Genomic DNA, 12,164 nt, shown 5'->3' on the forward strand with positions numbered 1-12,164 from the left:
AAGCCTGTTTTCTCAATCCTTTACATTCTTACTAATATTTCTTCTCCTTTGGCAGAGGCCTCAATCTCATTCAAGAAGAAATTGGAGCCCAGAACAGTTGAAGAGAGGGACACGGTGACCTTGGAGGTAGAGCTGACCAAGCCTGCAGAGGTTAAGTGGATGAGGAACAGCATCGTATTGAAGCCCAGTGAAAAAGTAGAGATCAGAGCTGAGGGAACAAAGCACACCTTGGTGGTTAAGGACATCTCCTTTGCAGACAGGGGCTTCTACTGCTGTGAGAGTCCTGACGACAAGACCCAAGCCAAGATCAATGTGGAAAGTAAGTTGAACGATCTCCAGTTCTATAAATACCCTGGACAGGGTTTGGAGGTGGGTTCTGGTCTCTTCCATTGTCACAGTGGCCACTGCCCTTCCCCACCTGCCATGGGACACAACCACGGACTTAGCCACCAGTGAAATGACTGAGGGGAAGTGAAAGCAAGGGCGATAAACAGAGAATGGCTGGCTAGTTCCTGTTGCCTCCATCTCATCCCACCAGCCTTCAGTCATGCTATTAACCATTAATCTTCTTAACTTATTCTTCTTTTCCCCCTGAAATTTCTTACTCTGTGGTACGCTTTGGTTTTTTATTTTGTATGGCCTTTAGCAAGCCATTCCCTCTTCAGCTATCTATTGTCCTAATTCTTCTCTGTAAACCATCTTCTTCAGAGTGTCTCTTTATATTTATATTTTTGGTTAAAAAACTACAAGGACAAATCTTCTATCTGAGGGTGCTTCCATTTCAGGTAAGCTAATGGTGTCTCAGCTGTAGCCTTCTACTTCTGTCCTTTTTTCCTACATCCCTTTGTTACGATTTTTACAGAATAGATGAAGACAGGATTTAAGCACTTAAGGACTATCTAATTTTGTGTGTAAAGCCCCTGACACCAATTAGTGCTGTGTAGGTCGTAAAAAATAGGTAAGGAAAAAACATGGTAACAGACTTCAAGTACATAAAAGGCTGTTATAAGTGGAAGGGAACAATCTGTTCTCCATGTGGTAATAATGACAAGAAATAATGGAATTCAACCGCAATGAGAAAGATACAGTTTATACAATAGAAAAGCTTTCTAATGGTTGGATGACTGAATAAGTTGTCTGGAGAGGTCTTGGAGCCTCCATCATGGGTTTAAGAAAAGGTTAGTGAAATATCTGTCCGGGATGACATAAAGAGCTGAGCAGGTCCTAGAACAGGTGAGAATAGCTAGATGATTTTTTTAGGTCTTCCCAGCCTTGTAACCTTGTAGTCTTCTGATGGAATCAAGAGATCAAAAATTGATGACAGGCTGCCTCATACAGAGCAGGGTTTGCCAAATCACTTCCGTGCACTGCTAAGACCTCTTCATCTTCAAAATCTTCCTGAGTGACAGTTGTCAAAAAACCCTGCTTTATCATCCCAATATGGAGCAGTTATCACTTCTATTGGTGGTTGCTCATCTTTTTTTTCCAAAGTACCTCCAGAAAAAAACAGACATTAGCAGTGACTAGTAGCTGGTAGATCAGTCTTGGATTCATGAAGCCTTAATCTAGCACATTACTTTCAGTCCCTTCTGTAGCTAACAGAGAGAAGAAAATTGCTCCAGAGAGTGTTTAAAGTCTTAGACTCACTGAATTACCTTCTGGAGTGTCTTAAGTATTCAAGCAACCATGGGTGACTATGATGCTGGTGTAGAGCTAGATTCAGGTTTGCTATCTCATTTAAATCATCTGCACTGGGTCCACAGAAGATAAAGAATTCTTGCATTTCCACAGTCACAATGTGTTGGATGAATGCAGTACAGAACGGGGCAGTTTGCTGCTCCATCTTCTTTCACACATTGCACCCCAAGGGATTTTTTTTTCAGACTCTGGGTGATACTCACTTTTGTCCGAGCAAGGTGTTTCAGCGGTTGGTTGTAGATTCAGTTACACCTGGTTTTAGGCACTGACTGTTGCTATAGCTGAATGGTGAAAACAGAAATGATGGAACAATGTTTACATAGGAAGTAATTAGGTAGCCCTGATAGCTGTCACAGTGTTTTGCCCAAGGTGAGTCACGAGAGCAGAAATGTTTATCTGTCTCTGGTTTATAAACTTCTTATTCTGATGGAGAGAGCGGATTTTGCTTTGTGCTTCCCAGGCACCCAGTTGCATTCTCATCGCTTATGCTTAGTGTCACTGTAAAAAGTATCTCCTCTGTTGATTAACTGAGATTGTTTCACGCAGTGATGGAAACTCAAGGTGATCTATGTGAGGGACCGTGATCAAAAAGGGGAATCGGCTCACTGTAGCAGGGAATTCTTTTTGCATATGATCATCCAAGCCTTAGTTAGGAGATGCAGCAGGAAAGGCACCATGTACAAGAATCTCTCTAGACTATATGTATTTTTCATTCCAGTCCTCCAACTGAGACACCACTGAATTCTCACACTGATTTTTACAGCAAAAGCAAGACTCTAAAAGTAGAAGTCTAAAATTATGCTCCATTTTTTGTCTTTTAAGTAAATGACCTATTTTCAATAGAATGTATTAGTGTCTACAGTGAGGTCAGCAGTAGTTCTTTAAATGCTCACAGTCTGGTGAACGGAGCTACTACTATTGGTGCTCAGCTTTAGTTTAAAAAGCCTGATCTTAGAGGACTTTTATTTAAAAAGCATAAAGCAGGGCTGATACTGTTTGGTTTGAGATTGCTTGCAGAGCAAGGTAAATAAGGAATAGTTATGTGAAAATCTGTTGATTTACTCCAGTGTAAAAGCTGCTTTGTGAAAAGATAAGCATCTGTTCTGATCTTAAGATGTCAGTAGATCCTCAAAACAACTGAGCTGCTGAAACCAATAGCATACCTGGCTGAATATTTGTTTTCAGTTGTGACCAGGAAGAGATGTTTGTGGAAGACTTAAATAAGTAAGTCACGGGTAAAGTGGTTCTTTCTCTGATACCCCTCTAAGGTTTTAGCGGGGAAAAGCATAATTAGGTCAATTAATTATAGCAGAAATTATACTGGAAATATGAGTAATGAAATTTTACATCTCTGGACACAAAAGATCATCCATTAAAATAAATGCTGTAAAAGTTCTACCATTCTCCAACTGTTGCTGCTTTATGACAAGACTCTTGAAGAAGTGATTTTTATTTTTTTTTTCCAGTCCTGTGTACAACACCGGGTGAAGATATATCCAGGAGGCCACTTACTGAATTAGAAAAGGCTATGCTATTTAATTAATCTTTTTGCAAATCCCATTCACTATCTCCTCGGCATAACTTCAGTTTGAACCTCAGTCCATTTACTGTTTGTGGGGCTGGAGTATCTATGAATTTAGGGAAAAGGTTAGACAGTAGCAGGTACACGGTGTTCAATTTAGAGAAAGGTACCCGGGGGGATAGGGACCAGCTGCAAAACCAGTTCAGAAAGCAGGGAACGACACAACTTCTAGCGAGCAAAGCCAGGAGAGCTGGTGTCTTAGTTTGTGAAGCTCCTGGAAGTGTCTGTACTTCCCTCATTTGTCTGGTTCAAGACATGTTCTTGGGGCAAATTTGTGTTTAAGTGGTTGTGACCTTGGAGAAGATTGTGAGAGAGGAATCAGCGTGGTTTCCTTGAGAGATGAATTAGACAGGATTCTGCAAAGGATATGTCTCTTCCTCTGTAAACCTGCTGTGAGGTGTAAGAGCAACAGAGGGGACAGGGAAGGTGTAAGGAGCTGGCATTACATGGAGTCTCCTGAGGAGAGCAGTACCGTGCTTCTACACAGTTGCTCAGTAAACTCATAGTCTGCTTATATCACCTCTGTGGGACCTCTGGAGAAATAGTTTGTTCCCTGTTATCCCCCGCGTGACATAGGGGCAGATGCCATCAGGATATGTTTGAACTTCAGAGAGGCTGTGGTGTCCTCAGCCCAGGAGCTGGGTCCAGACCATGCCCGCCGAACAGAGCCCTCATACTGCTCCTGGCCGGGTTTGCATCCGGATCCTGTCTGAATGTGGATTATCTCTGCTAAACATGCACTAGGGAGGTTGAAATATTCCCAGGGGACCCATAGGGTATCGAAGGTTTTTGTGAGTAATTCATGGCTCTGCAGAGATTGTTGTTGTTGTTGTAGTTTTTTAGTTGGCAGCTTAATTTTTCCTAAGGATGAGACAAGTTTAAACACTAAATCCTTTTTACTGGCTGATGTCTTGTAGTGGGAATAGGTAATATCCACCCACAACACAGATCCCCCGGGCTGTAAGGTGTCAGCACGTTTCGCACCATGTATTGGATTTTTTTTTCTTTTACTAAAGGCTTTCTCCTCTCCCTGCTACTTCCCTCCCTCCTTTGTTTTATCCTAGTCGAAAAGCTGAACAATATTGTTGATTCCTTTATTCTCTATTAATATTTATTGATCACTGCTTGAATCACTGCTGAAGAATAAGTATTTTCAGCAACGTCTCTCTTGCTGTACAGCCCAGGGACCCTAAATAACAGCAGTGTTATCTTCTTCCTGATGGTTATGGGTGACAACCTCACCCAGTACATGCCTCTACTCGTGTGGGTGTGTAACTTCAAAGCTTATTTCTGGCATAGACACTGAGTGTGGTGGATCTTGCTAGAAAAAGACCCAATTTGCCCTTTTTCTGCAATGTTTGGCTGTCTTGTTTTTCCCAGATAAAAGCATCCATGTTAAGAGTAGCAGTCATGCTAGCAGTATGGTCATAACAGGTTTTATTTCCTGTGGTTCTTTAATTGGCAGATACCAATTAATTGACGGGTACTCACATGAGGAATAGGGAAATAATCTATTCTGGAATAGATCACAGCTGTCAGTGTGAGACCTCCAACTTGTCCTTGTTTTTCCAGTGAGGCAGATCAAGCTGGTGAAAGGTCTTCAGTCCCTCCAAGTCTCCGAGAAAGGGACCGTCACCTTTGAGGTGGAGGTATCGCATGAGGATGTGGAAGGCATCTGGCAGAAGGATGGCGTTCGACTGAAACCTTCACCAAACATCAGTATTGGTGTCCTGGGGAAGAAACATTCACTGACTCTTTCTTCAGTGACTCTTGAAGATACAGGACTCATCTCCTTCAAAGCAGATGGCATTCATTCATCAGGGAGGCTCACTGTGACAGGTACACAGACCCAGAAGTCTCAGGGGTGGGACACGGTTTTGTTCCCCTGACCCAGAGATCAAGCTTTTGAGAGAGGAACAAACTTTCCTTGTAACTGCAAAGGATGTTAAGCCCTAGACCACCATCAGTAAGGTATCCTTCTAATGTCAACAGGATTATTGTAACATCATTCTCCACAGAACAACTCATGATAATCTGCTCAAAACGATAGAATTTTGTTGTCACAAGTGTTATTAAGCATGGAAGCTAGGCTCTGTCTATTCACTATTACTTGTGCCAGATGGTCCTGGAGACCTAATTCCCTACTAAATAGACTTTTCATCTTTTTTTTCCTTCAGAATTGCCTGTGAGAATCAGCAAACCTCTGGCAGACATCAGTGTAACTCAGAAGGACAAGGCCACATTCGAGTGTGAGCTTTCCAGGCCCAATGTAGATGTTAAGTGGTTCAAGGTACAGCACTTAACGGATAGTGGTATTTCAATTTCTGACTTCTCTGGAAGGGAACTGGGAGCCTTTAATTTCACTTGAAGTGATGTGAATCTGAGCCTTTGCATTGCTCTCCTGTCCCTATGTTCGTTTACTTGCGCAGTTCATCACTTTCTTCTATTTGTTTACTGGGTGTGTTTATCAGGTTGAAAGTTAAGTTTTTCTGTTCTTGCACAGCGTGTGAGTACTGCTGTTGATAGCAATGTGGTCTTGTGCTTTAGTTCACGCCTCGCAGTTCTCACCCAGGATCTATAGCCTCACTGGGAACTGTGATTTAAGGTGAAGCCTCAATTCCCTTTGCACCTGACATTCATTCTGGGGATCAGCTCAGGCGTTTCATGTGCCTTCCTTGGGGCTTAGCTGATACTTCCCTTAAACAGCATTTCTTCAGTTCTTATTGCCAAGTCTGTACAGTGCCTTAAGCCTTCAAATAGCTAAGGTCAACCAAAAGTTATGGGCGTTCTTCGGCTATCCCCACTTCTTGAAAACTTTGCACTGAGCTTAAATTCCAGCACATCTCCCAGTAAATACAGTTCTATTAAATCTAATGAGACAGGTGAATTAAGCACAGATCTGAATGTTTGTTTTGCTCACTGCAGACATAGAAGAGTTCATGGTGATCTAGTTTGGCCTTTTCTCTTCTAGGATGGGAAGGAGCTCCGGCAAAGTAAAAAAGTGGGGATTATTTCCCAGGGAAATAAGAGAAGCCTCATTATTCACAAGTGTGAATATGAAGATAAGGGAACTTATACGTGTGAAGCAGCTGAAGAGAAGACATCAGCTACCCTAAAGGTTCATGGTATGTTTAATTGGAGTGGGAAATTACATCTACTGCAGTTATTTTTGACTACGCAGCAAGAAATGCTATGTGGACAGTTTGTATATTTGCAATTACTCATCTGGATAACTTTCTCTTCCTAGTGAGAAGGTGCTGGCAGAGCTGTCCTCTATCCTTAAAGGAGTATTTTTTGAAGAGGTGCTAACTCAGTTTTCCATTTATCATAAGTGATTTCCGGTCTCCGGAAATTAAATGATGTTTCTAGATTCTCAAGTTAGCAAACACCATACAGCCTGGCACAAAGCAGGGATTCAACAGGTGGTTCTGACATTGTTTGGTTTAGTTTCTGCCATTGTCCCAGGGGGACTTTGCCTGAATTGGGACTGGACAAGCTTTGAGTATGATCTCAAGAAGTGCCCTACTTTTTAAGTTGTAGATGCTAAGGAAAGGATCATGATTTCGGATTGCACCTCTCCTTTATGCTCAGGATAGTTTATCCCTCCGTTTGCTGCACTGTGCAACCAGTTGAATGCCAGATGTGTTTTGTCACCAGGCTGTGAAACACCAGAGATAAGCTAGTGCTGAAGGCCAGTCACTGAACGGACAGGTCTGCTGAGCCCTGGCAGATGTCATTTTCCAGAGGGGCATCTGAAAAGACATATCTGCTCTTTCTTATTTCTTACTAGATGCTGTCCTCGTGTGGTCACAAGAGTTCAGCAATATTTTCATGAACATCTGTCCTGTTCTGTTGCTCTGTTGAACTCCCCTTTTTCTCCCTGACTTTGTGATTGGGATGGGTTGCTGTTTGAATGCTGGCTGGTTTGCATCTGGTCCTGAGGCTGATCCAAGGTGGATTTCCTTTCAAAAGGAAAGATTTGCAGTAGCACATGAATATGGATCAGCTCTGAACAGGGTTATATTGAGTTCAGGGGATTATGAAGCAAAGGTATCTCCTAGATAAAACATGTGGCTGAGGTCCCTGTGGCTGATACAGTCCAGACACACAAGAAGGGAACTAAGAGGAGAGTATGCCAATGAGACAGGATTACAATGACACAAGAGATTGTAGGCTGATGCTTAGTTTTCCTTGACAGATTTTCTTTCATGAATAAGTTTAATTTGTTTCAAAAACTGTATAAAGTTCCAGCACCCATAAAATCCTCTTGCAGTGATCTCCACTGTAGATGGTAGTTCCATCCATAGGTGCAAACATAGAAGGTATTTACTGTGGTGAAGAGAAAATCTACCCAGGAAGGGCAGTTGATCTAGAATAAAACACAGTCCTATTTTTTTTTTTTCCTATACAAGTATGCAGAAGATAAACACACCACACTCGCTTATGGAGAAACCCTAAATAAGTATTTGTCTCTCTGATTTCACAGCCCGAGATATCAAGATTATTAAACCACTAGAAGATGTGGAAGTGAATGAATATGAGAGTGCATCTTTTGTCTGTGAGATTTCACATGATGAGGTCCAAACCCAATGGTACAAAAACGACAACAAGCTGAAGACTACCGACAATATCCGAATGCGTCAAGATGGTAAAACGGGGATCTCATTCTGGAATGGGGGTGGCTTGGAGTAGGTGCTGGTAGGGAAGACTAGTCTGTCGACTAGACTGACCTCCAAAATCGAGTTAAGAAGGTTCAGTTAAGAACGTGCCCCATTTGTTTTGGGGTTGCAGCTAGGCTGGAACAGTGACATGGTGGGAACTTTTAATAAGGCAAACTTGGTGTCATTCTACCATCCCATGCTGCCAGCAGTGGGTAGGAGTTTGTATCACCTGACAGTGGGTGGGATCCTTCTGTCTGACATATGTTCCAGGTGGTGGGGTCCACCTTCACGCAGTCCTTGGAGGAGCTGAGGTTAGGTTATCCTTTGATACAGAGACATAGACATAAGGGAATGGATGGCCTTGCTGCCATGAGAGCAGGTGGTGATGCACTGAAACCGTGAGTGATGCTTGTCCTGGCAGTGTGCCTGGGAGAGTGAAGCTCTTTTCTCAGGGGAAGCTATGTCTGGCTGTGTGTCTATTCTCAGGAAAGACCTATTCACTGACTTACACACGCGTCCAAGTTGAAGATGCAGCAGAGATCAAATTTGTTGCAGAAAAGGCAGAATCTCGCGCCCACCTTACTGTAAAAGGTAATTGTGCTTTTCATGCAATACTGCTTAATGTTACATGTTCATGTTACAAACCAACCAGCTTCCCTCACTTTTAACATGAAGAATGTTAAACAACTCCTAGAGCTTTCAGGGCAAAAAGATCCTGCCTATCTTACTGCATGTGAAATATCAGCCTCACTGCTGGGAATTTACTTTTGTTAAATAACACGGATTCTTTTCTCAGGAGGTTGATTTTGTACCCTAAGATATTAAAAATCATGCTTGAACTTCGAAGGACAAAAAGCTTGACTTTTTCCTTAATTTTCTCTTTCTGGTGTATGTTTAAAAAGAATACAGCACTTTTTAAAATGTGTGTTTACTTAACTTAAGTTTTACGTAACTTAAACGGTGTGATAGAGATTGAGAGAAGGAAGACATTTGGATTAACACACTGATGAGGAGCTCAGGAAATCTGAGATCAGTCCCTGGCTTTACCATAGCACTGCTGTGTAGCGTTGAGTAAATTATCTATTATCTCTACAGTTCAGCCACTCAAGTGGTAAAATATGGATAAGAAGTTTTTCTTTGACTAGCTCTTCCCCCGCTGTGTGTTAGTTGCGTGGGGATAGCATAGCAGGGATTCCTGTCATCGTTCAAATAACTCAACATAAAAGAAATAGTGCTAAGAAGTTTTTAATTGGCAGCTTCCATGAAAACTGTACAGATTATTCAATCTTTTTTACTCCTTTTAGAGCTGCCTGTAAAAATTGTGAAGCCTTTGCGAGATAAGATTGCTCTTGAAAAACATCGGGGATTCCTGGAGTGCCAGGTGTCTCGTGCCAATGCCGAGGTTAAATGGTATAAAAAGGATGTTGAAATTCACCCTAGTGACAAATACGAAATTGTGAGTGATGGTGTCTATCGGAAACTCATCATCAATGATGCAGATTATGAAGATGAGGACACGTACACTTGTGACGCCTTTGATGACAAAAGCACTGCTAATTTCTTTGTTGAAGGTAATAAATCGTTTTTTCCCCTCTAGGATGCACTAGAAGGACTGGGTGATTCATTTACTATGAAAACATAGTACCACTTAAAAAGTATTTTAATTCAATGTTGATTTATTCTGAAGTCCATTTATAGTTAATCTTTTTTAGGATTATAAGGGCAGGAACATCCTGGAAAATGAATATATGTTATATTCTACTAAGGAAAGTGATGAAATTCCTGTTCCAGAGAAGTTTGTCATCAGATGTGTTGTTCAGAGGAAAGTTGCAGTAACTAGTCAAAGTTTTTTCTATAATCAGCATCTACATTTCAGTGAATCTATTGTGCCAAGTATTTCATATCAGGATAGGCAGGTGGCTTTAGAAATAGCACTGGGAGTCAGGTGGTCTGGATTCTCTTGCGGCAGTGTCACAGTCTCACTGTCTGACCTGTGACCAGAAATATGTTTGGTTTTGTATAGAAAAGGATGATTTAAGGCCTTTTTAGCTAATAACTGCAGTACTCAAATGCAGAAATGATAGCATGACTGTGCAGGCTGATAACGGAGCAGTTCTTACATAACTCCTAAATCTCTGCTTGCTTTTTCCATCCAGAGCAATCCATTAATATTGTAAAGGAGTTGTGTGATGAGGATGTGACTGAGCCTGAAGAAGCCAAGTTTGAATGTGAGATATCCATTCCATCTGTGAAACCCCCCAAATGGTCTCTACGGGGAGAAGTCTTACAGGCTGGCAGAAACATTATCATGCATCAAGAAGGCACTATCCACAGGCTGAAAATACTCAAAACGACTGCTGATATGACAGGCACCATTCAGTTCTCCATTGGCAAATCTAAATCCACGGCAAACCTGCTTGTCAGAGGTAATGTGAGAAGTCCTGTCTTGAATTAGGTCACAAGAGATCTTCTCACAGTCCCTGGAAAGTAATTTTTCATACGTACTGTCTAATGTGCAGGTTCCACTGGTTGGTTCTTGGAAACATATGTGTACTTGGAAGATCTGCTTAGTGTCCAATTACAAGTTGTTGGATGCACTAACTAAGACACCAGTGTCTTAGGAAGGGATCTGATTAAATGACTTCGGGTACCTGTTATTCAAACTGGATATTTAAATCTTTTGAGCTAAGACTGGGTTTTAGTTTATTTTTTTTTTCTTCTTGACTTTACCAAAGAGGACAGAACAGATGAAATTTGCCAGAAGAGTTTATTTTGTCCCATTTTTGAACTAGACAAGTTTGATAGCTCATTTACTTAATCCACTTTGTCATTGACTTAATCAGGGACAAAGCTGCAAGGCTTTTTATCTTCCACTGTCACCATAGTAAACATCTCCAATCGCTTCCTGAAGACCTTGTTTTGTCTTTAATTTGCTCTTGAATAAAAACTTCAATTAGAGAGCAATTCAGTAAGCACTGAACCAGAACTGGACCATGCATTTTATAGTTATTATACTTCTTTTCTTATAGAAACCGGCATTCCCTATAGATCATTATATTTTAGCTTTAAAGCAACTCAGCTCTGTAACAAAAACCTGTAGCATCACCTGAGCAATTCACAAAATAGTTGTGACGACAGACGTGAAATTAGTTGGCATGAAATACACATTGGAAACTTTCTTCTTCTTCAGACTGATCTTTTCTTATTTCTCAACCCTGCTTTGCAGATTACCACATACAGATCACCAGGAAAATGGAGGACAAGACAGCTCTGGAGCGCCATTCAGTGATCCTGTCCTGCGACTTCAGGCCTTCTCCAAAGGTTGTAAAGTGGTTCAAGGGCCACACACCCATTGAGCCCTCCGAGAAGTACAAAATCAAGCGGGAACAGCATTCAGCAGAGCTCAAAATTTTGAAGGTGAAGCCCGAAGATGCTGGTGTGTACAAGTGCAGGGCTGGAAATGCAGAGACCGAAGCCACGCTGACCGTTGAAGGTACAAAGAGTTTTCAGCAGGGAGGTTTGCCTCTTGAATGGATATAAGGAGGAAATTTTTACGATGAGGGTGGTGAAACACTGGAACAGAGTTGCAGTTGCCCGGAGAGGTGGTACATGCCCCATCCCTGGAAACGTCCAAGGTCAGGTTGGATGGGGCTTTGAGCATCCTGATCTAGTGGAAGATGTCCCTGCCCATTGCAGGGGGGTTGGACTAGATGACCTTTAAAGGTCACTTCCAACCCAAACCATTCTATGATTCTGTGCTATCCTTCTGTTTCTCTCTGGGTTTCTCCTCTTCAGTAGAGGTAGATTCCCACAGTTCTGCTACATTTGTATAAATGCAGTATTGTAAGTGAACTCTGCACTGTGCTGATATTCCGTGATACTGAAGTCCAGCACTTACCATGAAGTAGGTAATGCATGCAGAAAGACACCATCTGAGTAAGGCAGAAATTCATACATCTTTCTCAAGGCACATTATTTTCTATTTCATCCAAGGAACTATAACTCTGGTACCTCTTGCTAAAAATGTCCTTTATCTTAAACTGCTACAGGCCTCTGACTCTGATGTTCTTCATCGTGGTCTTCTTTTCCTGGCCTCTGTGTCAGCTTCTATATCCGCTGTACGTTTGTTATTCATAATGATATTCTATCCCATCCTGGTATGGCACTATTTATAGCTAGTTTTTCACTGCTGGTGAAACTGTAAGAAAAGATGACCACTGTGC

General features: G+C 41.7%; 1 protein-coding gene across 8 annotated transcripts in view; it reads left to right on the forward strand.

Moving 5' to 3' along the window:
• Positions 1 to 12,164, forward strand: part of OBSCN (obscurin, cytoskeletal calmodulin and titin-interacting RhoGEF) — a 188,117-nt gene that overhangs the window by 42,888 nt on the left and 133,065 nt on the right. For all 8 annotated transcript variants that reach the window (XM_074901084.1, XM_074901087.1, XM_074901086.1 and 5 more), the window contains exons 20-28: positions 56 to 319; positions 4,853 to 5,119; positions 5,458 to 5,570; positions 6,252 to 6,405; positions 7,767 to 7,928; positions 8,428 to 8,532; positions 9,246 to 9,512; positions 10,098 to 10,367; positions 11,168 to 11,434. In XM_074901084.1, the coding sequence (XP_074757185.1) occupies positions 56 to 319; positions 4,853 to 5,119; positions 5,458 to 5,570; positions 6,252 to 6,405; positions 7,767 to 7,928; positions 8,428 to 8,532; positions 9,246 to 9,512; positions 10,098 to 10,367; positions 11,168 to 11,434 (1,869 nt within the window). The remainder of the gene's footprint in view (positions 1 to 55; positions 320 to 4,852; positions 5,120 to 5,457; positions 5,571 to 6,251; positions 6,406 to 7,766; positions 7,929 to 8,427; positions 8,533 to 9,245; positions 9,513 to 10,097; positions 10,368 to 11,167; positions 11,435 to 12,164) is intronic.

Source organism: Athene noctua, chromosome 2, assembly GCF_965140245.1.
Source record: "Athene noctua chromosome 2, bAthNoc1.hap1.1, whole genome shotgun sequence".
Lineage (NCBI taxonomy): Eukaryota > Metazoa > Chordata > Aves > Strigiformes > Strigidae > Athene > Athene noctua.